General features: G+C 36.9%; 1 protein-coding gene across 4 annotated transcripts in view; it reads left to right on the top strand.

The window, feature by feature from the left end:
• Positions 1 to 27,172, top strand: part of LOC126248690 (membrane-associated protein Hem) — a 188,283-nt gene that overhangs the window by 125,366 nt on the left and 35,745 nt on the right. For all 4 annotated transcript variants that reach the window (XM_049949972.1, XM_049949970.1, XM_049949971.1 and 1 more), the window contains exons 14-17: positions 6,228 to 6,364; positions 10,890 to 11,137; positions 15,830 to 15,932; positions 20,490 to 20,718. In XM_049949972.1, the coding sequence (XP_049805929.1) occupies positions 6,228 to 6,364; positions 10,890 to 11,137; positions 15,830 to 15,932; positions 20,490 to 20,718 (717 nt within the window). The remainder of the gene's footprint in view (positions 1 to 6,227; positions 6,365 to 10,889; positions 11,138 to 15,829; positions 15,933 to 20,489; positions 20,719 to 27,172) is intronic.

Here is a 27,172-nt window from a genome sequence, read left to right as displayed (position 1 = left end):
CTGTTAGGTGTCTGTAATATCTCACTGATGAAACTAGCGAGTAATATATGGTGAGAAACCTAGTGTGTTGCTGCAGTGCTAAGACACTGGGCTTATATCCAGGAGGACTGTGATTCAAATTGCTGTCAGCCCATCCTGATGCAAGTCTTCTGTAATGTCCCTGAATCACATCAGGAGAATGCCACGACTTTGTTTTGAAATGGTGTAGGCTAGCTGATTTTCTTTACATCTGTCCTGAATCTGAACTTGTGCTCCATCTCAAATGACTTCGTCTTGAATCTCCCTTTATATAGGAAGAAATGTCATTTGCCTACAGAGTACTGAATTTCTCTCTCTCTCTCTCTCTCTCTCTCTCTCTCTCTCTCTCTCTCTCTCTCTCTCTCTCCCGTGCATGTGCAAATCCCCCCCCCCCTCCACACACACACACACACACACACACACACACACACACACACTCTTGCTACAATGTAATCCAGCTGGTTAGAAATTGCTCATTGGAGCCATATTACAAGAACTTAAAGGGCAAAGGGTATACTTTAACATAATCTCTTGAAAATTGCTTATATCAGGCATGTTTCTCTGCACCTATAATCCAAACAGAAAACATTGTATTATACTATTACTATAGGAGCTCTCTAGATTGTAATACATCTACATTTACATTTATATTCAACTAGCCACCAAGAAAATTATTACTTGTTGTAGACCATTTAATATGATGTGTAGCTACATGAGAAAAATTATCGCATTTTTGTAATACTGTTTCGGTCAGACTGAAACATTGTGAATCCTGGCATTCTTTTTCTCAACTTCTTCAAACTCTTTATCTATTTCAATATCATAATGATGTTGTGAACTGTGGTTGAGTAATATTGTGGAATGAATAACTGTGTCACAGTTAAAAGTGATTTGTTGTTGACACTGCACCCAGATAGTTTGAAAGGACATCTTTTCCTGCGGTTTGTACTCTTCTGAAATTCATGTATAAGGATGGTAATTAATTATACTTGGAAGATTATTGTAAAATCTTTGATGACATCCTATACAGTTGAGGATATTGATCAAGTATGGCAGTAATGGGACCTAGTTCTCTAGCACTGCAGAAAGCAACAAAGATCCAACTTCCGCCGACATTATTAGTAAATGTTACAGTTCCATACCTCAATAGGTAAAACTGGAACCCCTATAGGATCACGTAGTTGTCTGTCTGTCTATCTGTCTGACTGGTAAGACACTTGTTTCTCAGGAATGGCAAGTGGTGTCAGGAGTTGACATTTATGTTACATATGGTCTATTGTCCCTTGGTGGTGCAGAAACTGTAAGGTTCTAAGTCAATGCAATCAAAATATACAGGCACATAAGTCACTCATTTCGATACATATAGAATCACTATCAAAACCTATAGATAGGGAAAGGAAAAAAATTGTTTTATTTTATGGTTAAATTCAGTGTTTGTTTATTTTTTGCAGATTCGGTTTTTCCCCCACGTTTGCTGATATTTTTTCTTGCCAGGTTCGGTGTTACTTTTTAAAAAGTGTTATTTTACCAAATTTGGTGTTCCTTTTTTACGAAATTTGGCACTTGTTTACCATATGTGGTGTTTTTTTTTATCAAATTTGGTGCTTTTTACCAAATTCAGTATTTGTTATTTCTAAATTAGATATTGTTTTTTCACCAGAATTAGTGTTGTTTGTTGCCAGATTCTGCGGTTTTTTGCCAAAGTCAGTGTTTTTTTCCAACGTCAGTGTTTTTTCCAACTTAAGTGTTATTTATTGCCAAATTCAGTGGCTTTTTTCCCCTAAATTTTATCTTGTTTGTTTTTGCCAAATTCAATATTGTTCTCTTGCCCAATTCTGTGTTTCTTGCCAAATTCCATGTATTTTCAAAATCATTGTTATTAGCTTTGAAGTGTTGTTTTAAGATAATACATAAACCTCAGACTTGATTAGAAGTTAAACCGTGATTTTAACATTCAGTAACTGCCAGTTACGAGTATTAGTAAACGACTGCCTGCAGTTCTATAACATTTTTATACAGTAAAATGACAAATTTTGCAATATCTCATAAAAATCATTGATTTTGTGTTATTTCACTGAAAACTGCTAATTTTGTATTATTTTTTTGCATTATTGTTTTTGTGAAATTTTCCTGTCCCTACCTAAAGATCAACTACATATATAAATACCTGGCCTGGTGGGCTAGTGGTAAAGGGCATGCCTGGAAACTGAGTGGTTGCTGGTTTGAATCAGGTTCAGATTCCATGTTAAACTGTAGATCCACTTTCCCCGGTTGAATAATTAGGGTATGTTAGGGACTCACAAGTTGCCAAAGTGGCATTTGATAGAAAGACTTGGACCAGGCCCCTGAGCCACACACAATTATTATTATTATTATTATTATTATTATTATTATTAATTATTACTGTTATTACTATTGTCATTACTATCATCTATATACATAATTAAGTTTGTACAATACCCTCAGAGTGCAAGTTCCACTTTTACTTTTTAATATGTCTTCAACACTGGGCCTTTAAATACTAACAGATAATGTTGTTAGTTATAAGCATTTTGTGTTCAGAGCAAGACAAGTTGAAGTTATAATCTTTCTTTTAATATTATAAATCTACATCTATATCTATACTCCGCAAGTGGCGGAGGGTACCTTGAGTACCTATATCGGTTCTCCCTTCTATTCCAGTCTTGTATTGATTGTGGAAAGAAAGATTGTTGGTATGCCTCTGTGTGGGCTCTAATCTCTCTGATTTTATCCTCATGGTCTCTGCATGAGATATACGTAGGAGGGAGCAATATACTGCTTGACTCCTTGGTGAAGGTATGTTCTCGAAACTTCAACAAAAGCCCGTACCGAGTTACTGAGCGTCTCTCTTGCAGAGACTTCTACTGGAGTTTATCTATCATCTCCATAACGCTTTTGCGATTACTAACTGATCCTGTAACGAAGTGCGCTGCTCTCCGTTGGATCTTCTCTATCTTTTCTATCAACCCTATCTGCTACGGATCCCACACTGATGAGCAGTATTCAAGCAGTGGGTGAACAAGTGTACTGTGACCTACTTCCTTTGTTTTCGGATTGCATTTCCTTAGAATTCTTCCAGTGAATCTTAGTCTGGCATCTGCTTTACAGACGATTAATTTTATATGGTCATTCCATTTTAAATCACTCCTAACGTCTACTCCCAGATAATTTATGGAATTAACTGCTTCCAGTTGCTGACCTGCTATATTGTAGCTAAATGATGAAGGATCTTTTTTTCTATGTATTCGCAGCACATTTCACTTATCTACATTGAGATTCAATTGCCATTCCCTGCACCATGCGTCAATTCATTGCAGATTCTCCTGCATTACAGCACAATTTTCCATTGTTACAACCTCTCGATATACTACAGCATCATCCACAAATAGCCTCAGTGAACATCCGATGTTATCCACAAGGTCATTTATATATATTGTGAATAGCAACGGTCCTATGACACTCCCCTGCGGCACACCTGAAATCACTCTTACTTCAGAAGACTTTTCTCCATGGTGCGTTCTGTTATCTAGGAACTCTTCAATCCAATCACACAATTGGTCTGATAGTCCATTTACTCTTACTTTGTTCATTAAACGACTGTGGGGAACTGTATCGAACGCCTTGCAGAAGTCAAGAAACATGTCATCTACTTGGGAACCCGTATCTATGGCCCTCTGAGTCTCGTTGACGAATAGCACAAGCTGGGTTTCACATGATCGTCTTTTTCGAAACCCATGCTGATTCCTACAGAGTAGATTTCTAGTCTCCAGAAAAGTCGTTATACTCGGAACATAATACGTGTTCCAAAATTCTATGACTGATCGATGTTAGAGATATAGGTCTATAGTTCTGCACATCTGTTCAACATCCCTTCTTGAAAATGGGGATGACTTGTGCCCTTTTCCAATCCTTTGGAATGCTACTCTCTTCTACAGACCTTACGGTACACCGCTGCAAGAAGGGGGAAAGTTCCTTTCTGTACTCTGTGTAAAACTGAACTGGTATCCCATCAGGTCCAGCGACCTTTCCTCTTTTGAACGATTTTAATTGTTTTTCTATCCCTCTGTCATCTATTTCAATATCTACCATTTTGTCATCTGTGCGACAATCTAGAGAAGGAACTACAGTGCAGTCTTCCTCTGTGAAACAGCTTTGGAAAAAGACATTTAGTATTTTGGCCTTTAATCTATCATCCTCTGTGCCCCTGGTATTTTGTCAAATGCCATGTCTGCAACTTTCTCATTTCATTTTTAATGAAATTTGTCTTCATTTGTGTGTAACAGTATTTGATCAAATTCTGTCAACACTATGCTGTTCATTCAGTTAACAGTTCAGTTGTTTTGTATTTTTCAGCTGTAATAAACCATTGTTTTGACTATAATTAATGTGTGGAAATTATTTACTGTGTATCTGATTTTCGTTACTGTAGGTTTGTTAATTGAGAGCAACATTAAAGAAAGAAAATTTTGAGATTTCTGGCAGAATGTAAATAATTTAGCAGTAAAGGCAACAGTGAACAGTGGATCAGATATATATACTTGGTCCATTCACATTAATGTGACCACCACATTTGTTTGATGGTTGTGTGCAGTAGCCACTCACAAATGGCAGGTGACAGCACTAGCACTGGAGGGTGTATAAAGCATGTTGTGGAAAAACAGTACAGTCAGTACCATAATGCAGAAACAGAGCCTTTTATCTGACATCCAAAAGGGCATGATCATTGGCTTTTGGTCCAAATGTGGAAGTATTTCTGAAACACCTAAATTTGTAAACTGTTTGTGTACCACTGTGGTTAAAGTATACCATGCATGGCAAAAAGGTACTATCCAAAACCGGCACTGAGGCAACTGTGGTGCCCCATGGGCCATAGATGATAGGAATGAACAACGGCTGTGGTGATGTTTACTGGCAAGTAGACATGTAGCTGTTGAGAAACTCACCACAGATGAACCGGGAAGCTACCAAAAATGTATTTTCAATGACTGTTCAGTGAACGTTGCTATGTATGGGGCTCTGCAGCAGGTGTCTGTTTCATATGCCTACGCAGACTGCTGTTCATCAGCAATTAAATGTGGAATTTGCACACCGATACTGCAACTAGGCATTCACTGAGTGCCGACATGTGGCCTTTTCAGATGAATCACATTTTATGCTCCATTGGAGAGATGGCCTTTGGTGTGTGCAATGTGAAACACCTGAAAGCAAAGACCCTGATTGTGTTATGGTCTGGGGAATGTTTTTGTGGCCTTCCATGGGTGATGTCATCATTCTGGAAAGCACAATGGTTCAATATAAGTAAGCATCTATCGTTGGGGCCTATGTCTACCCCTGCATGCGCTTTGTTTTTCCCCGGCACAATGACATCTACCAGCAGGACAATGCAATGTGTCACACAGCTCGCAGTGTACATGCGTGGTTCAAAGAGCACCAGGATGAGTTTACTGTACTCCTTCGGACACCGAACTCCCTGGTTTTAAACACAATAGAGAATCTGTGGGACCACCTTGATCAGGCTGTTCGTGCCATGGAAACTTAGGGCAGATGGCCACAGTGTTTCTGTTGGTATCTTCCAGAACCTCGTTGACTCTCTTTCTGCATGTCTCGCAGGAGTCTGCACTGTGAAAGGTGGTTATTCAGGCTTCTGACAGGTAGTCACATTAATGTGATTGGACAGTGTAGAAAACAATGAAAATTTCTTCATCATGCTCTTGTGTGCACAAATTCTTAAAATTATTTGAGTTTGGAGCCCAGTTTGACTTTGTTTGAAGATGTGGGGACTAACCAAGAAAGAAGCAAAAAAATATGTTTATATATGTTGTGAATGTGATAAAAAAGTCTAGGAATAAAGTATTAGTAACCAAAGCATTCACTAGTAAAAAGGAGGTTCGGTGAGCTCAAGAACAGTACAGTTAATTAAATTGGAACAAGACTCAGATACATTGATTACAACAGCTGATTCACTAACAGTCCATGATGAACTTGAAGAAATGAAATGATGCAACTTCTCTCAACAATACTAGATTTAATCCAAAGCTACATCAAATTCCAGCTTTGTCTTGTAGGAAGTGTGAAAGACTGTTGATACTTGATCTCCCAAGACTTTTGCTTAGAAATTTGCTTCTTAGTGTATTTAAAACAACCTATTAATTTTTTAAAATTCTCAAAGTTTACGTTTTGTTTTCCAGCTACTTCCAAAACACTGTGCAATTTTAATATCACAGGTTGTAAACAGAAAAAAGAAAGACAAGAATAAGAAGAGTTCTCCAGAAATAGCCAAACCTGGAGTTGAAAGCTATCGAAAAACCAGAGAAGAACTCACCACGTAAGTTTTTTTTCCCACATTTATATGATGGAAATATTTTTTGCTGGCAATTAGTAACGTGCTGGTAGTTTCATTTTCATATATAATTTTAAAAATATGGGTCACTCCTAGTCAATTAAATCAGTGAAAAATGTCTTTAATGTGAATAGTCTTTCTCAGTATTTTTGTGCTGTTTATGTTTTATGACATACAAAATTCAGAACTCGATAGTCTTGAATGTCACACATTTCTAGTACTTAAAAAGTACCTATTTGGAAAGGACAACTGCTTGTGTTTTGACTGGAAACATGATCCAATTCAGTTGAACACAGTAAAGTGATATTACATTATTTACTTCATTATTACTAATATCCCAGTTTTTAGAACATTAATTGAAATACTTAATAAACCTGAAATATTAACCATCGCTACCTCATATGTATTATCGAAAACTGTATTTTTTTTTTATTTTTTTTTTTTTTACATGAGACTTGTAACTTGTTAAAGTTTCTCAAACATAGTATATGAAGAAATGCGTCCTGTAATTGCTTGGAATTCTGTTGACAGACAGTCTAGTATATTGACTTGAAATTATGTTTAAACTAAAAGAGATTTACTGGAGAACTGAGATTAGCTCACTAAGGACAGTTGCATACTCTCAGTAAAGTAATTTATTCATGATGTTTTGACAGTTTAAACAAGATATAATTTTCCGTTAAACTTCATCAGCTATAAAAATATTGTATTGGTGATTCTAATATATTGCAACAAAATTTAATAAATGAGATCTTAATGTCTTCTGTAAACTAGATTGGATGAAATGAAAATTGAGTGCTACAAGAAACGGAAACCACATTTATGTCCAACTAATGTAAGCAGTAGAAAGTTTTCTCTAGACAAGAATGGACCAAACTCAGTCTAATGACAAATGGTCTAGCAAACTAAATGTAAATGTTTAAAAATGACTACAGACAAATATTTGTTTCATACACAGTGCTCCTGGCATCTTGCAAATCTAATATGCAGACAGGTTAGTGTTTACAACCCTAAAATGATACATACACAGGTCAGTCATCAGTGAGCTTGGAGTATTTACACTGAGGTGACAAAAGTCATGCAATAGTGATACGCACATATACAGATGGCAGTAGTATCATGTACACTAGGTATAAAAGGGCTATGCATTGGTGGAGCTATCATTTGTACTCAGGTGATTCAAGTGAAAAATTTTCCAACATGATTATGGTTGCGTGATTGAATTGACAGTCTTTGAAAGCGGGATGGTAGTTGGAGCTAGATGCATGGGACATTCCATTTCGCAGTTTGTAGGTAATTCAATATTGCAAGATCTGGAGTGTCAAGAATGTGCTGAGAATACAACATTTCAAGCATTACCTCACCACAGACAATGCAGTGGCTGACCGCCTTCGCATGACGATGGAGAGTAGCAGCATTTGCGTAGAGTTGTCAGTGCTAACAGACAAACAGCATTGTGTGAAATAACCTCAGAGATCAATGTGTGATGTATGATGAATGTATCCTTTAGGACAGTCCAGCAAAATTTGATGTTAATGGACTGTTGCAGCAGACAACTGATGAGTGTACCTTTGCTAACAGCATGATATTGCCTGCATCACCTCTCCTGGGCTTGTGAACCCTGGAGTACTGGAAAATTATGGCCTGGCCAGATGAGTCCCGATTTCAGTTGGTAAGAGCTGATGGCAGGATCTGGTTGTGGCGCAGACCCCACAAAGCTATTGACTCAGGTTGTCAACAAGGCACTGTGCAAGCTGGTGGTGGCTCCATAGTGATGTGAGCTATGTTTACATGGAATAGAGTGGGTCCTCTGGTCCAACTGAACTGATCATTGACTGGAAATGGTTGTATTTGACTACTTGGAGACCATCTGCATTTAATGATAGGATTTTTGTGGATGACAATGTGCCATGTCACTGGGCCACAGTTCTTTGTGATTAGTTTGAAGAACATTCTAGACAGTTCAAGTGAATGATTTGGCCACCCAGATCACCTAACATCAATCCCGTCTAACATTTACCGGACATAATTGAGGTCAGTTCATGTGCAAAGTCCTGTACCAGCAATACTTTTGCAACTATGAACAGCTATAGGCAACATCGCTCAGTGTTTTTGCAGGGGACTTCCAACAACTTGTGTTGAGTCCATGCCACATACAGCTGTTGCATTATGCTGGGCAAAAGGAGATTGGACATGATATTGGGAGGTATCTCATGAGTTTTGTTGCCTTGGTGTATTTATAATGTACTTTCTTAATAGTCTCTGACAGTTTCAGATTCATAAAGACATCTTGATTTCTTCCAAAAGTGTTTTCATAGTTTTGAGGTCCTAATGTTTTTTATTACACTTTGAATTGTAGGAGACTGAAAATTTGAACCCAACTCAGACAGCACAAAAGAAAGGGCTAGTTATAAGTTGTAGATAATATTTTTTTCATTACTAAACTGAAGCTATTTAATGAAAAGGAATCTGTCAAGTTTTTAATAATCCAGATTTCTGGGTTTGGCTATGCCATGCCAGGGGATAGGTTGTCTGTGTCTGTATCAAAGCAATCAGCGTGTGTGACAACCATGCAGAGGAGCGAGGTTCGATTCCGAGAGTACTGCCAGGAATTTCTCCTTGGTGAGGGAACTAGGTAGGGCTGGAAAGGAAAATTGAGGAACTGTTTGAATGAAAAGTTGTGGTTCCAGTTCTCAGGAAGATGTCAACAGCTGAGATAATGTGACCACGTGCTTCTCAATATCAATGACACCATTTGCAGAAAATGATGTGGCAGCCAGTTGGCATTATATGGTCCATTGGGCTTGATCACAGAGTTTGAAATTCAGACTCTTAATTAAGCTGTGGTCAGTGACAGTCAAAGGTCACTATATAGTTAAAGAGAGCACAGATTTAATTTAGCCCACCAGGATAACAAAATAAAAAAATAAATAAAAAGAATTACTTAGGAATAAAGGAGATGACTTATTGAGAGGCAGAAGTGCTGCATTATCAATAGCTTTCGGAATGGACTTCCTTTTTCAAGCTTATAGGAAAACATAAACATGCCTGTCTCCCTACATTGTGCTCAGTCGATTGCCAGCTCTTTCCTGGCCCACGGTGAGTGTACAGGGGTGCCCACCTCACCCCAGTACACTCACCCTGGCCCAGGAAAGAGCTGGCAGTTGACTGAGCACAATATATGGAGACAGACATGTGCATGTGAGTGTGTGTGTGTGCGCGTGTGTGTGCGCGTGTGTGTTTGTTTCTCCTACAAGGTTGCAAAAGGAAGTTCATTCCGAAAGCTAGCAAAGCTCTGTACCTTGTGTCTGTGTACCTGTCGATGATGCAGCACTTCTGCCTTTTGGTTAGTTGTCTCCTTTATTCCTAAATAATTTGTAATTCTCAATCAGAACTTTTCATACAAAATTTAAAGAAAACTATCTATAGAATGTGTGGAGATAATCACACATTGTATACAGGTATTGAGCGGTTTATATAACCATGAAAAACTATAACATATTTATTTGCCAGTTTGCGACTCAATGCTTGCACTATACAGTTTGTGTGCTTGCACTAACCAGTTAATGGTTATCTTCATGCTTATGAAGCAAAGTCATGTAATGGTTAGCACACAGGACCTTTATGCAAGGACAGCCAGGAAAATATCTGGCCAGTCATTGTGATAAGGGTTTTCTATGCTTTACCTAAATACGTCAGCACTACAGCTGGGATAATTCTTTTCTAAAGTTAATGACCTTGTTTTCAACAGGACATTAAACACTGATGTGCCTTCCTTTCTTTTGTAAAGGACATCACCAATTTCCCTGCCCTTCCATTCTCCAATCATATTGTGTGCTCTGTTTCTAATGATCTTATTAATGGGATGTTAAACTCTAATGTTCCTCTCTTCCTTGTGCTATCTTTTCACATTCTGTTGCTTGTACTTCACCCAAGATTTTTCAGTACCATACAGAAGAATCTAAAAGTGTTTGATTCAATTCTGAGGCAGAAGTTGGTAGCTGTGTGGAATGTCAGCATTTTGCTTGTCATTTTCCTTACTCGCTAAGGCATAATATGAGTTTTCTTATGGTTGGATGTCAATAACAAGATTTACAAACACAACAATTTTGTTAACAGTGTCATGAGCTTATATGGTTAATGGATCAATAGGATCAGGTTGTTTCCCATACACAAGAGATGTGTTTATAAAGTACATTATATCTTTCTTTCTCATTAAAAATTATTTGGTTTAGGGCATAACATGCATGTAGTTGTTGAGTAAATTCAATTTCAGGATCTTTAATAACATATATTGTGTATGATATAGTCTCTGGTACAAGTTGATGTGATAAATTAATTTGTAATAGTACGCTATACTACAACAGACTTAAGTTCAAAAATTATTATAAATTAATACATTTTATTTAAATGTATTTTCCAATTTGTATGGCCTATTCTTTTTGTGCCACTGACTAAATTTTTCTATTATTAGCTAGAAAGTAAGAGTTACTGTAATTTTTATTTTTAGCATGGATAAACTTCACATGGCATTGACTGAACTATGTTTTGCCATTAACTATTGCTCAACCATCAATGTGTGGGATTACACTTTTGCACCCCGTGAATATCTGACACAGCATTTGGAAACTAGGTTTGCACGGGCACTTGTAGGAATGGTGATGTACAATCCAGATACTAGTGAAATCGCTAAACCTTCAGAACTTCTGATAAGCGTTAGAGCTTACATGAATGTACTGCAGACAGTAGAGAATTATGGTGAGTAATGGTTTTTAACAATATTGTAATATTAATTTTGTTCTTCGATCACTCTTGTCATCATGTACAAAACACTATAATCTATCCCACTTAGTATCCTATATGTTTACCTTGAAGTAGATGAAGAACAGACCTTTATGAGAGCTCTACTTTTTCTTTTCTTTTTTTGTAATTTTTGCATTAGGAATAGTTGTTTCTCTTTCAAACTTGTGTTGTAAACATATGAGTGCTGCTTGAAGTTTCAAAATTCAGTTGGGAATTTGTGTTTTGTTCCATTTCCCCAGTGTTGAGTTTAACTCATTTTCCATCCAATAATCTCTCTAAAATGTTTTTCATTTTATTAATTGTTATAATAAATCATTCACGTGAGTGTTCATTATTACCTTCTTGTATATTTTTCCTTTGTGTATGTTGTTTTTTCTTACTGTATGACCTAGTCTTTGACTGGTTTGCTTCTTACTTCAGCTTCACATTGCAAATCTTTGGCATTGCAGTGTGATTACATTGTTCCCTACATGCTCATTTTGCTCCACATTTGTAGGTCAGATATTCTCCCATCCCCCTTTTTTTTGTATCTGTACAGACGTGATGACAGTGCTGTGGAACCATCACTGTCAGTACAATATTTCACTATACTAGCTTATGATAACTTGACTACAAGCCTGGGAAGCTGAACCTAGGAAGAGGGAAGGAAACTCAATGTACGAGTCGGTGCATAGTGAAGTAGTGTGTCCGAACACTGCATAGAGATGAGCACAGAGTAAACATAATGCTTCCAATGTGAGCTACTGTATAAACTAAGCACAGAGTGAAAAGTATAGTGTGAGACAGAGAGCAGGTCCGAGGTAGTTGATGTCTGCGTAGGAACTGCCACACCAGGCCTATTGCTGCCAGCAAGTAAACACCTGTGTCTGCAGCTCTGCCCGTACTATGTTCACACACACCCTCTGTCATAGCATTCTGCACTATTCTGCTGCGATAACTGAGACAGCTCATCTGCATCCATCTCGATGTCCGCTGGTGGAGATACTAAATCCCTCCCTCTTGAAGAGGTCACTGAAAATGGTGTGGCTTCTGCCGCAGCCTCTTTCACAAAACCAGCAATGGCACAGGATTCTCTAGCAATGGCTCAACCACTGAAGAAGACAATGCTGACACGGCTGGCTCCGTTGGAGGGGAGAAACGAGTAGTTACAGTTCACTCCATAAAGTGTCTTCAGTACTTAAGCAATTGGCTGCTCGGTGCCATCTGGGTTCCTGTGCGACAGAACCATACCAACTTCGTACTATGACCAAGGTTAATGGTTTACACAGCACAGAGGAATTAAAATAGGGAGCAGTGCACACACAGTCTGAAAATTCTGTTAACAGTCCGCAGACCGCATGCATTTGACACCCTTTTGGTGAAGCCAATCAATAGGATGGCAGATGTGCACAGCCTGGGAAATGAACTTAGTGTAATAAGAAATCTTGCCCAAGGACTAGAGCTCCCACAATTCTTGGGTACCAGCAGGTTGACAGTGGCTTCAATGTGCTTGTCCATAGGGACTAAGCTGTCTTTGTTAAGCATGTCCCAAAAAATACACTTTTGGGGGAAGACGTCTACATTTTTCCAGTTTTCAATGAAGGCTGTTATCTACAAGGTGTTGGAAAACTGCCTGCAAAATTTTGTTAATGCTCCTCTCACATGGAACTCATGACGCAGAGGTCATCAAGGTAGTTGATGCAACAGGGAATGTCCTGACCCACCTGCACAAAATATCCGTGATGAATTCCTGGTGCAGTTGAAATTCCAAAGGGCGAACAATTAAACTGGTAAAGCCCCAAGGTAAAAAGTTCTGAGAAGTGGCATCCAATGGCAATTGCAGGTATTAATTGCACTGTTTGATAAGTGTAAAAAACTGTCCTCCTGACAACTTTCCCAACAACTTCTCCAGCTGTGCAATTCGAAACATGTTTGCAACACATTGTGCATTGACCTCATATTTAAAACAGGTATACAGTGCTGTCTGACCTCTGAATCACCCTTAGAGGGGCAGCGCACTAACTAGATGAAATAGGAGAAACAATGCTGAGATCCTGCTAACACTGCAACTCGGCATTGACCTTGCTGTGCATTGTGAAAGAAATGGGGCGGGGACAACAAAATTTAGGTGTTGCTGATGCCTTGTGGCTTGAATATTTTGCCCGATCCAAGGTTTTCTCAAACAATTTGTTGTACAACTGCAGAAAAGATTCCAAATCTTGAATGGGGACCACTTAAGATACTAAATGCACTTTGTCGATTATCTGGAAGCCAAAAACAGATAAGATGACTAATCCAAAAAATATTTTGTACCAAGGATGTAGTAACTTCTAACAAAGTGAGTTGCTGATCCATGTTCTTATAATGTGCAGAGATGGAGAATCGCCGCACTGAAAGGAATACATTGTGTACTATAATGCACAACTTGACATAGTGGCTGTTGCAATGCAGGCAGCCCAAGAGCCTGTACGTACCTAATTTAATTAGACTGACAGTTACTCCGGTCTACCTGAAACTCAATCAATTGTCTATCCACTACCAACATTAGCAAAATATGCTTGCGTGATGTTGGAGACAGGGAGTAAACTAGAGCCTCCAACAACTGTCCCACAGCTCACCAGCATTCACAAACTTTTTGCCAAATGGCCTATTTTGTGTCATTTCCCACGCAAGTCATCTCCATGGAGGCAGTTGTATCGCATGTGCACCAAATGACAATCGGGCCAGGACCGTCAGTGTGCTCATAATAGTGTTTTGTGACTTACTGGTTTTATGATGTCCTCTATACCAATATGCCAGCAGCAGTCATCAGTAATTTATTTACTTATTTTTTTTTAAATTCCTTTATTGATGTTACTAACTCACAAAGTCATATGCTGAACAGAAATGCAGTTGCTACAGCATTTCTCTTGTGTGCTTCCTTTGTTTGCAATTTGTTATAACTCTCTTCAAAATAGTTATCCAGTTAAGTGATTTTGTTCTGCTTTTAACAGCAGAAAAAATATACCATCTTTTCTTTGTCTTATAAAACTTTCGTGTAGTGGATATAACTCTCATTTCCCAATAGGTGGACGGAATGAGTTCCCCAAAACTGAACAGGTAATAATCAGGGAAAAGTATTTAATTGTTAATAGTATGTCAGGCCTGTTGCTGTGGTTCTCTTTGTAAGATTGTTATTGCTAAGTTGGGACAGGTGTTTTACAATGCCCTATAAGTGTTCACATGTCTAACCTTTTCTTTTCAGTTGATTTCAATTTCTTCCATACAGTAAAAATGAGTAGGAATGTTCATTATGTATCCATGAAGCTCCTGAAAAATGTACAATGGATATCATTATTTTTCATCTTCAGTTGTGACTGAGCATGTTACTTATGTCAGTTTGATCCTTGAAGGTGTTTTGAAAATTTTCAGTTCATGAATTCTTTTTCTGGAGGAATTCTTTAATTTTTTATTATTTATTCTGTCCTCTACTTTAAGTATTAGGTTAAAATGTTTATTCATTAGAATAAACTCATGACACACCTTTTATGTAACTTATTTTTAAAAATGTCTTAAGAAACAGACATTGGTGACGAACTTTCAGCTGTACTAAATGTATGAAATTTGTATGCAGTTGCAGAGTCTTTCTGACATTAGCTGCATTAGGTATGATTGGTGACACATGAAAATTTGTCTCAAACTGGGACCCTAACCAGGATTTCTAGCTTGTTGTGAGTGGTCGCTGTAACCACTTCTGCTATCCGAGCTTGCTTTTAGGACTGACCTAAACTTCCAAATGTCATACTGTCTAGGACACCATTGCTTACAACTTAACTTGGACTTCTGCCACAGGATTTCAAGGAGACAATTATGATTGTCCTTTTGCCCATCGTTGCTTTTAATACGTATTTTTAACAATGTCTGAAGAAATAGACATTGGTGATGGTCTTGCAGCTGTACTAAATTTATTAGGTAATCCTTATACCAATACAGCTAATGTCAGAAAGATTCTGGAGTTGTGAATATATTTCATAAATTTAGTACAGTTGCAAGATTGTTGCCAATGTTTTTTTCTTCACACACTGTTAAAAATAAGTATTACAAGCCCGGACGGGCAAAATGATGATCGTCATACTAACATTGAATATGTTTGCCCCCTTGAAACCCTGTCGCGGAAATCCATGTAAAGTTGTGAGCGATGGGATTGTAGACAGTATGACATGTGGAAGTTTGGGTTGGCCATGGAAGCATGCTCAGATAGCAGAGGTGGTTAAGGCAACCACTCTCGACAAGCAGGAAATCCATGTTCAAGTCCTGTGTCACCAATAGGTAATATCTTCATACCTAATACAGCTAATGTCAGAAAGATGCTGCAGTTGTGAATAAATTTCATAAATTTTGTGTAACTAATATGCATTGTTTGTGTTACGTATTTAGACACTTTAGCACTTTGCTAAACTGTCTTCATTTTCCAGCTTAACTATGATAATTTTCTCCTTCATTTGATCATATGTTTTCATTTTTGTTTAGCCTACATCTTCTACCAATTTATTTGACTTATTTTGTTTTTCCACTGATGTATATTTATGGATTTTACTTGTTGTAATGCTTAATATTAGAACTTTATTGATTGTGACATTTAATGTATTTTCCACGTGTATTAATTATGATTATTATTATTTTATGCAGTGCACATTGACATTACTCGAGTCTTCAACAATGCGTTGCTACAGCAAACACAAAATATGGATAGTCATGGTGAAAAAACAGTGGCTTCACTATACACTCAATGGTATGTATAGTTTGATATGAGCCTTATCAGCTTTTTTTAAACAGAAGCATTTGTCAATGAAGTACATATAACATTTATGCATAAAATCTATGCAGAATGTTCAATCCCTAAAGAGCTATCTCTATTTTTTAATCACCAAATTTTATTTGCTGTTGCATAGTGACATAAAACATATTAATGACAGATGGCTAAAATTTGTGTCCTGCAATAAAAACACTAAACTTGCACAATAGTAATATAATATTGTTACATATTCAGTCATGGCTATCTTTTGCGACTCTAAAGCAGATCGTATGTATAAAAGTTGTTAAACCTTAAGCAGAAACAATAAGGCATGTGTCCTCGGAGTCCTTCACAGTGGCATGCTTCAATAAAATCTTCTTGGTTTACAAGTTACATCATTTCGAATCAAAAACTCAAACTTTCAATAGCTACCTCCATTATCATCATTGGGAGTTGAAATCACTGTCTGCTGGGGCTGGCACGGTGTTCTGTGTATATAGATGTGTAGGCATAATTGTGTTATATGTAGTATGATCCTCCTCTGACCTTTGAACTGACTTACTCAGCCAGTTTTAGGGGGTCTATAGATTTATGTGAACTTCAAACCACAGTGTAGCTTGTTGTTTTTCACATTGGTGAATCATTGCCCTAGGTGAAAGAAATGATAAGTGACACAAAGAAATCCTTGGACTTTGGGAATAATAGTCTGACGGTTAACCACTAATTCACCAACCCACACCTGCTAGTATTGAAAGTGAAGTGTACCAGATCAGGAATTAATTGTTTTTAATATTAATGCTGTTCCATGTTGAGTCTCACAATACTTACGAAGTGACTCTCGATAACATACATTATTTCCTTCTGGACACTGTATCTCACAAGTACACTTATGTTCTAAAATGTATACATTAAAACTAGACAGTGTGCTGGAAAAATTTTTCTATCTTGTGAACTTAATGTAGCTGTTTTTCATTAGTAAAAAGTACAATATAAAATATAGCATCAGTTATCCATGTTACTGAAGTAGCCATTTGAATCACAGCTGTGACCAGTGCAGTACACTTTGGCCAACCAAGAATTTAGAAGTCTTAAGTAGGACTTCAGTTATAAATGATCTGGCTGGAAGTCTGTCTCTAGATGATCAGATTGCTTGCCACGACCTATAGAAACCTCCTGACTGCAGATAAAAACTGCATGTACTTCAAAAAATTAGCAGGAGCTCAACTTCATGCTTAAACAGTTTTGAAGCCAATGTGAGACATTTTGTATAGTTTAAGATCAAATTAAATACAATATAAAACCACTTTTACATTCATGGAATTAATGCTTTCCTACTATTTACAACTCCTCCCTCCCTGACCACTTCAGATTTTCTGTGTGTCCAATGTTAGTTCGGCACCCACTTTTACAGTTTTATAATTGTAAATTTCACTTAATGAAAATGTTGCAGGGTGTGAAGATACCATTTTAACACTGCTTGATTTTAGCAAGGCTTTCATTATGGTTGATTTCAGTGTATTACTTGCCAAAATGAAACAACTAAATTTCTCAAACAGTGCAATACTGTGATTCGACAGCTACTTAAAAAACAGTGCAATACTGTGATTCGACAGCTACTTAAAAAACAAATGTTAACGAATCAGCTGTGCTTCAGAGAAGTCATTGGGGAAAAATTGTTCTTTGTTGGAGGCACTTGGTGTTCTGTTCCTGGTCCAGTGCCTTTTTCATTGTATATCAATCTCTCAGATACTTGTCAGTGGTACCCAATTAGCATTAAAAAAAAAAAAAAAAAAAAAAAAAAAAAAAAGTAAAAGACCTTGGCGTAATTTTGGATGAGCATCTAAATTGGGAAGAACAAAATTTTGCAGCTTGCAGGAAATCTCTTTCCTGCCTACATGCAATCGAGAAATTTAGAAAAATATTTCCACCTCAGATTAAACAAAAAGTAGTCTAGTCTTCAATCCTACAAATCTTTACTAATGTGACATTGTTCAACACGGCACAAATAGTGAAAACTCCGGGTGACTCTAGCTAGCAAGAACACTTGTGTAAGATATGTGCGTGACATTCAGACGCTGGATCGTATCAGTCCATTCTGTGTGTTACCAGGTAGGCAACATGATTGACAGCTGTAGCACTCATGCCAGTGCACAGTTTGCATGCTGAAATCTTGGCTGTCCCTATTTTAAGCCAAACTTCAGTATAGTCCCAACAGAAGAAAAGTTGGAAACTATAACCTAGAGCAGTAGTATGAAAATGTATGAACTTTGTGGGAATTGTTGGGATATTATTTTACGGATTTCCAGTGAGACATTAACAGACAGTGCATAGAGTACAGGTTTTTTTTGGAATATGCAGTGATTTCTGAGGTTAATTGGGGCCTAATAGCACAACTTAAATAACTATGAGTGAAATGAGCACCAATAATACTTACAAAAATAATTGTCACATTGTTGGCCTTTCTAATGGAATGTGTCCTGGTTTGTGATGTGTCAGTTAGGTTGGGACCTGTCAGCACAACTAAATTTAGCTGCACATTCTGCTGAATATCATGTCTTACAAATTATATTTCATTATGTCACCACATATCTGCATACAGGTAAAGTCGTGATAACATTTACAGAACCTTGGGGCCTGTCAGTGCAGCTAAAATTTAACTGCATATTCTGCTGAATATCACATTCTACAAAATTATATTTCATTGTGCCACTGCTTATCTTCATACAGGTTCCACTGTCATACGTAATGTGCCAACAATTCCCAGCTATTATTTTACATCTTGCATATTTTTCGTTAAAAATAATTTTTTTGCCATACAACATAACATGTTTTATGATATTTTGTTAGATATAATTCTTACCTACTGTTTGGTGTCATATATATGTACGTAAAATATGCTCAGGCCTTGTAATCACTTTTGGACTTCGGCTAAAATTTTAATTTAGACCTCAGAACTTTTGGATGTGTTTGTGAACTAGAAAACAAGACAGGAAAAAAATCACCAGAAACAATTGATAAATCAATAATTCTGATTTTCTTAAAACTCCCAGTGTGTTCATGCAATGTTAGACTTGTGTAAGGCCAAGGATTTCAAATTAAAGGTCAGTACAAATAACAGAATTGCTTATTGATGTTTTATAACGTTTATGCTTAGCAAGTAATTTCCCGTCATTTACATTTTCCCCACATTTTACACCAGTTTTTTTTTTAGAGTCTTGATAAGTTTAAAAGAATGGTTTCTCTGTATAAACTCTCCTCCTCTGTCACTGCTGATTTTTTTTTTCTCCTTTGCTGGAGAGGAATGTTATTACATTATGTAAACTTTATTGGTATGGTTTTGACTGACTCATTGCATAATTATGTAAATTGCATTGCCATGGGGGTATTTCTTATGATCCATGATACAACTCCAGATCCAGATCTCATGCACGCAAGAATCATGACAATTCATGTTACAAGCGAAGCAGTACATGCTGAATCTTAAGGCTGTTAAACTTAATTGAATATTACAGATACTATGTGCTAAATAAAAGTTTTGATCTATGTTTTATAATATTTTAAATTAGTATTGGGATTGTGAAATAGTGTACAATGATAGCCCGAATGTCTTAAGTATGGAAACACCTCATACTTTATCATTTTCCAGGACATTTGTCACAGTCTGTTTTCCCACTGAATTTTAAAAATGTATCTCTTTGTTACTTCTTAATTGTTAGCATAACCACAGTCAGTGAAGGCAGAGTTCACTCTTGTACAGAAGTGTTTACTAGTTTACATTCAGTGACAACCTGTAAGCGTACAGTTTTTAACCCCTTTTTTGCAAATTATATTCCAAAGAATGATATTTTCTTATTAATGAAAAAAAAAATCCTGTAACGAAACAGTAGATAGAGGCGTATAAAGACAGCTGTTGAAGCTTAACATAATATGTTATAAAATTTGAAAATCACCAATAATAAAATCCTGAGTATACCATGCACTGAATTTTGACTAAAATATCCTGAAACTTGAAGTCATTTTTTAGTTCCTGTGTAGCTATGAAGCCTAACTATGTATCTCGCAACAATTTCCTGTGAACATAAATCTTGGAGGAGCTGGCTGTGGATGTATGCATCTCATACCACTGGTGAGCACTTGCCACTTTCTGAGCTGCTAAATTCAATGTAGGACTCAGGATCACTACAGTGATTCTTTTTCGAAAGCATTACTTAAGTGTAATGTAGGAGACAGTCTGAAAGCTGGTGTTTTGTTGTCAAGTATACACAGCTGCACACAGTAAAGACGATATCTAGCGGCAACCATCTCAACCAAAACATGACAGTTAGGATATATATGGAACACCAGATGCTCTCTAGTGGCGAAACACGTAACTATCAGTGCTGAAATGGATATAAGCAGGATTTTATTTTTTTGAAGGTCGCTTCTTGATCTACCCGAATATACTCTGGATTTTATAAAAACGAGATACCTCAGTATTTGACGTTAAGCAGTTAGACAGATTTTTAGCATTTTTTTGTTTGTTTTTAAAAATAGTCCTGTTGTTACATTTTACAGGTATTCTGAGGTTTTATTGAGAAGAGTGAGTGCAGGCAATATTTGTTTCTCCAATATCCAGCGTGCTTTTGTTAGCCTGACAGCAGAAGGTGCAATTCCATTTAATGCTGAAGAGTTTTCAGACATAAATGAGCTACGAGCATTGGCTGAATTAATAGGCCCTTATGGTATGAAACTACTGAATGAGACTCTTATGTGGCATATTGCCAGTCAGGTCCAAGAGCTGAAGGTAACTATCTGCATTTGTTCTCTCTTAATCATAATTATTCAATATATAATTTATTGAAAGCAGATTTAAGAAGTGTGTGCATTGTAGTGTCATCAGCAGCTCTTACATTCAAAAATCATAGAAGTTTCTGGCTGTGAAAAGTATCTGTATTCCAATTATGGATGTTTGGATTCATTACTGTAAAACCTTATTTCACTGATGATATGAGAATTTGTTTCATCCTGTGTAGGAAGTTCATTCCCCTAATATCATATAGCTTGAGACCATGTTGGCAGCACAACGAGTTTTCTGTGAATCAGGAGCTTCCTTCCTTCCTTCTTGAGAGTGGAACAAGTTTTCCAGAGCAGAATATTACTATTTTCTTCTTGATGGATACAAAGAAGGTCAAGCACTAGTTTGACATCTTCCAATTTTCCATAGGGTGAAGGCGGGTACCAGAAGTGGATCTCACTGTTAGACTGACAATACTTATTCATGTGGTCCTATTTGTAATACTCGCAGATGGTTTTTAACAATTTATTTCTACATGTTTAAGCATCTTTTGTTGTTTATGTTTCTCATTTGTGGTATTTCTGAGTACATGCTCTCAGTTGAAAAAATATTCTTGGATTTCTTACCACATCCAGTGAGTATACATCCATGAACTTTTGGCCAAGTGCTCCTCAGTCTTTGTCAAGTGGTAACTGACTGCCTCATCCTTCTATAGCCATGTTACCATCTGCAATGTCACTGGTTCTCAGTCCATCACAATATAAGACAGTGTTTTTGTCCTGTGTCAGGTGTGTTATCTTTAACATTGTGATGGCCATGTTCCACACTGTACTTACATCCAATCCACCTTCTTTATTGAGAGTGTTATTAGATATTTGTATCTCTCTTAACTTTTTTTACTGTGCTATCCCAGAGACTGTTATCCCTTGTAATAATAGAGGTATCACTGAACACAGAATTATGTTTGTTTTCAAAGCATTTTGAGCTACAACTAATTTCTCTGTGTAGAGTAGTTGCAGACAGCTCTCATGATTAATCCAGAATTGCTGTATGATATGCATGGTTTGCTTGACAAAATACTGGCTACACATATATAGTACTTTGGAAATGGTGAGCATTCTGAGATCTACATTATCTTTCACAGGCCTCATGAGTTGGTGTGTTTTAACTGGAGGTCTGAAGATTGATTTGATGTTATTTCTCTTCGGCAGCTGGCCAATCTCCCCATTCCTAAACCACATAATGACAAAAAAATCTTTTTCTATTTTTCCTCTCAGGGGCATTTTACTTGCAGACACCTCCTGAAATTAAAATTTCTTGCTATTTTTTTTGTTTGCCTGCCACTTCTAATTTTTCATAATTTTTGTGACTCTCATTAGTTCTGCAGATCTTCCCTTGTTTCATGTTTATAAGCTGAAATACCTTTCTCAGGCATGTGAATTTTCTCAGGCATTTGAATTTACAGATTCAAGTGTTTATATACTTGCAGAAGAAAATGTCCACACCAACAATCTTCTCCTAGTGTAGCTTTATATCTTCTGTTAATCCAGTCTGAAATGAACTCCCACAATAAAGTCATAATTGAGTGTCATTGGTGGAGTATAATATGAACAATCTCTTTTATAGAAAATCATACTATAAATGAAACAAGTCTGCCATTTACTTAACCAAAACTAAACATACATGGTGATTCGATTTCATATCTCTCAGTTATCTTTGTTACGTGGTTGGCTATAGTTGGGCCTTGTTAATGCTACAGTGAAGTGCTACACTTTCCTATGCAACATTTTCTGCATTGCTCTTCTCTATATTTTTAACTGTTTGCCAACCTTTGTACAAGGTTAAAATATCATCGAGATTTGACTACATCTCAATCGTAAAGTTTTCCTGGCACTAATTGCTCAGTAAGGTTTCAAGAATGCAGATGAAACAGATTAATTTTTTATCTACATAACTCAGCTATGGAATGTCTAACCATCTTCTGAGTTGAAAGTTAAAGTATGATCACCCCATGCGGTTTATAAACCTGCAGACTGTGCCAATGAACATGCAGCCACCGACTTTTAACAGATGAAGAAAAGTAACTCAAGAGTGTCAATGGGGGCAGGAGGATGCTATTGCCGTTAAGAGCAGACAACTGAAAGTAGCAGATCCCACCCATTATCCAAATCAAAACCATCTGTGCAGCTAAGTAAATTCTTCATACAATGATATTATAAATCCTCTTTGATGTCAGAATTGCAGTAAAAGAATTTAGATACCAAAAATTGTATATTGTCATCATCCACATAGCAGGCTATCTCAGTTAAGTGTTTGGTCATTACTGATTTATCCGAAGCTTCACAAAAGTGCACTGTCAATATGCCGCACACTTCTTGAACAATATGTGTTGTTCGCTTTACATGTTATAGACCATACTTACGTGAGATCTTGTATATACCTGTCTTTTTAAGCATCAGATCATCCTTCAAGCAATCAAAGAAAGTAGTGTTCATTGATGCTGGTCATAATGTTACTTTATTGTTATGTTTGGTGAAGATCTGAACTATTTTGGCAGAAATACTCCTTACATCTGTTAGGATTTTTTTTTTCACATATAGTAGGAAATCCATCATTTTAAACCTGTCCTCTTCTACTTATTGGTCTGTGTTCTGTTTGAACAGGAAAACCTTACACATTTTGTATGACATGTATCAATTATACTATCATTAAATACTCTCTTAAAATGTGCAAGTTCCCCATATAGGTGACCCTTAACAGCAGTAATGTATGTCTTCTGTACAGGTGTCTTGAAGGGGTGATAAATGTCTTGTTTCAGATACAGTTTGAGTAGGCTTGCAGTAGAGTTCATGTTGTGGGGTGCTTTCATTTTTGCAGCAAACTAAGGCAAACAAGTTAAGAGACATCCATCCTTTTTTATCTCCACAGTAAATCGTATATTTCCATCAATTGAACTGAAATGGTTCAAGAACTGATATATTTTTTCATTGCCATGGGGTCCAATGCTAAACTATCATCCACATACTCCTGAATACATTCATGAACAATCGAATTTGACACAGCAATTTACTTGCATTTGTAGTCCCTTTCACCTTTATAATGGTTCTGGGAAGCTATTCAAATCTATGATCTCTCAACTGCCAACCACATCTCACAGAGAATGGAAGATTGGTAGAAGCTTAAGCTAAGGCAGGCACATCTCCCTCCGTGGTATACCAGATGTACCATATAAGACTGAAATCATGTTAGCTGGAAGGCCACACAAGCATCCTCATGCCCTTGAAGTGTTCCTCAGATTATTCTGACACAATTCAGGAGTGCTGGCATGAAACATTGTCTTTCTGTAAGCTGAAGGTTGATCCCCATTATCAATGGGCTGAATACTGAAAGTTTATTTATGTGATCCTCATATCATACATGAGTTTTTCTATCAAAATAGGTAAAATATTCACAAACATAAAGTGAAAAATCTTTTATGAAAATGGTTACTGGTGTTGCTTACATGAAGGATGACATGATACTTTGCAGGGAAAGAGTATACAAGAGAGTGGAGTGAGAGTGGACTATTGTGTGTCAGACAAATAACATAAATTGTTCCTGAATGGAACATGAGTGATACACACTCCTGCTGGAGACCAGTAGATCAATGATGGCTGAATACTGCAATGAGATGGGCCACTCAGTGGATTATTGCAGTATCTAAAATTTTTCAGCCACATCATCATGTTGGGATTGTGACAATAAGAATTTTATTAAACTCCACCTGTCAAAGGATTTACTTAACTGTGGTAGCAGCTTCAATTTATATTGTGCATTGTATCCAACAGTTTCAAGTAGACTGTTGTCAATAGATATTGCACAGGACTCTCGTCAGTGCTGCTTAAACTTGTGGGCCCAGATGGTGACCGTAAGTTCTGTTATAAGAGGGTATACAGGTACGGCATGTCTCTGCTGCCTGAGTGACTTCTCTTTAGCTGTCAATCTGTTGCTGTATGCACATTAGTATTGTCAGCGTGTTTATAAAGTGGACATGAGGACTGCATTGTCAGTTTTTCAACTCAGAAGAGAACCAGATATTTAACAGTTTAAATATTGAGATAAAATTGATTTCGCCTATGTCATTTGACTGGGTGATTATGTAGTGCTTACTCTTCCTTACCTCATTTGAAACTTTCCCACAGGTCACATAATCACGTGTAGAAATCGAAGGTGGTAACTCATTAATATATGAGATAAAGGTAGTCACCCTGCCACATTTCCCCGAGCAACACTAAAATTTAGTGTTGTATCTGTTCATGACACGCAATCTCACATAACATGCTTTGTTGGGCCTATCAGTTATGAGTCAGTCCAGTGTCATATCTACCTAAATATTCCATATAAATTTGTTTTCAGTTGTATATGTCACTGCTGTACTGATTGAAAAGCATTTTAAAAGCCAAGTAACTTCCAATACACCTATTTCCCTTACCTGTATGATTATTGGAATAGTGCTAGAAAGGTGGATTGCATGAAATTTTGTAACCTCAATGACTGCCATGCAGAGTACCGTTTTATTAGAGGTTGTTCATCAGTACTAAACACAATGATGGTCTAGAATTTTCAGATAGATATAAGTGAGGTGAATAATGCAAATGTTACTGAATCTACTGGGTCTTTTCACAATGCTTCTTATACTGTGAACTTGATATAGAATTAATAGAATATTTTCATGTAAAGATATGTCCGTGTTGTAACAGATATAAATGAAATATTATGAAAACACTAGCTTTTGCAGCTGATGTTTCTTCTGCTAGCAAATTTGGGGGAGGGTGGGATAAATTCCTTGTCATATTAATCTGCTGTGTCTCCCTTGATATGGAATTCTGGGTGACTTTAATTTTCAGTCCTTATGTAATTGTGCATCTCTCTGCCCTTCTCTGTCTTATATCCAGCAAAGAGCAAAAAGAGAAGAGTTGAGTTCCCTCTCATCTTTGCGTAGTATTTATCCCTTGACCTTGTGCTCTGGTTCAGTTTACTATTTAATCCTCTAGCACTGCTCACAGTTGAGAAAGAATGTGACTCAGTCTCATCCACTATGCAGATTTAGGTCTTCTGTGCTTTCTGTAAATTGTTTAAGGTGGATGCTGAGATGGTTCCTTTCAAATCGACGTCACTGATTCACTTCCCTGTGCTAGCCCAATCCTAGCTTCACTTTCTAATCATGTGACCATTAGTGGGTTGATGACCAATAATCTTTCTCCCATACTTTGTCATTGAGCAGTCTTGTATCTTCCATCCCCTTTGCCTCTTTAATCAGATGAAGGATTTTCAGGTCCTTACAGATGCCACTCTTGCCTTGTTTCATCTGCATCTTTGTGAAAGAATTTTTTTTCTATGCAGTATGAAACTGGAAGAATGTACAAAAACATGTGCTATAGAGATAATGCTAAATATACACTGCCCAATGGGATGCATAATGTATCGATGTCCTGCAGTTTTCCAGCTTTTGTGTAAATAATGATATGTGGTGTTATTCTCCCCAGAAGCGTCTGAAAATACATGATACATCAGTTCATCTTAAAATAAGTATCGAAGAGTAAATTATGTCTCAGATTTGTGTGTTTTTCCTTTGTTTGGTTGTTGATGGTGTACAGAACCACTTTAGCAAGGAAGTAAATTAGCTTGTCAGTCCTGTTTCATAGTTGCCTTATTTGTACCTTGATTGAAATAAGTATGTGGATTAAAGTATCAGTGAGTTGAGTAGTTGGGGTCAGGTGTCACTCAACAACTGTTATTTTTTGATCTCCGTGCAATTATTGCATTTTATATTTTGTAAGTGCTTGCCCAACCTTATCAGCTGTGATTGGTTGCATGGGAAGGCAAATATGTTTAACTTATATAAGGTTAGGATCACAAAAAGATAAATCTTTTGTTGCATATACTGGTACTATCTTGGTACCGAGAGGCAGGTAGAAGTATCCATGCGACAGTCACATGAAAAAGAAGCGGAGAACTAAAAATTGGGGGATTTTGTGTAATATGATATGCCTACAGAGGGGGTGGGGGTGTAAGTGAAACAAAGCAACATTTGTTTATGAGGTTAGACTTTTCAAAATTTTTTTAAATGCATGTTCTGTCTTTCCCACACAATTTTTATAAAGTTATTTTAAGTAACTTATTCAGTCTGTTGTTTTTAAACCTAAGGAGAGAGAGTATTTGCACTAAGTGGATATTATATTGTAGGTGCTTTCAAAGCTGTCCTAGCATGCCATGCAGAATTTATTATTGTGTTTCAGGTTTCTTTTTCACATTTGGTCAAAATCACAGTTTTTATCAGATTTACAGTTTATTTTTGTTTACGAATTAATTGGTTACAGGTTACTACACATGCTCTTTCCATAATGTTTTCTGCAGTGGGTCAGGTTTCTTTATGAAGCAAAAACCAGTAATTTCTGGTGTTAATAGTTATTTGTTAACACCT

This window comes from Schistocerca nitens, chromosome 3 (genome assembly GCF_023898315.1).
Source record: "Schistocerca nitens isolate TAMUIC-IGC-003100 chromosome 3, iqSchNite1.1, whole genome shotgun sequence".
Lineage (NCBI taxonomy): Eukaryota > Metazoa > Arthropoda > Insecta > Orthoptera > Acrididae > Schistocerca > Schistocerca nitens.
Note: the sequence above shows the minus strand (reverse complement) of the source record. Positions and strands in the feature narration are given on the sequence as shown.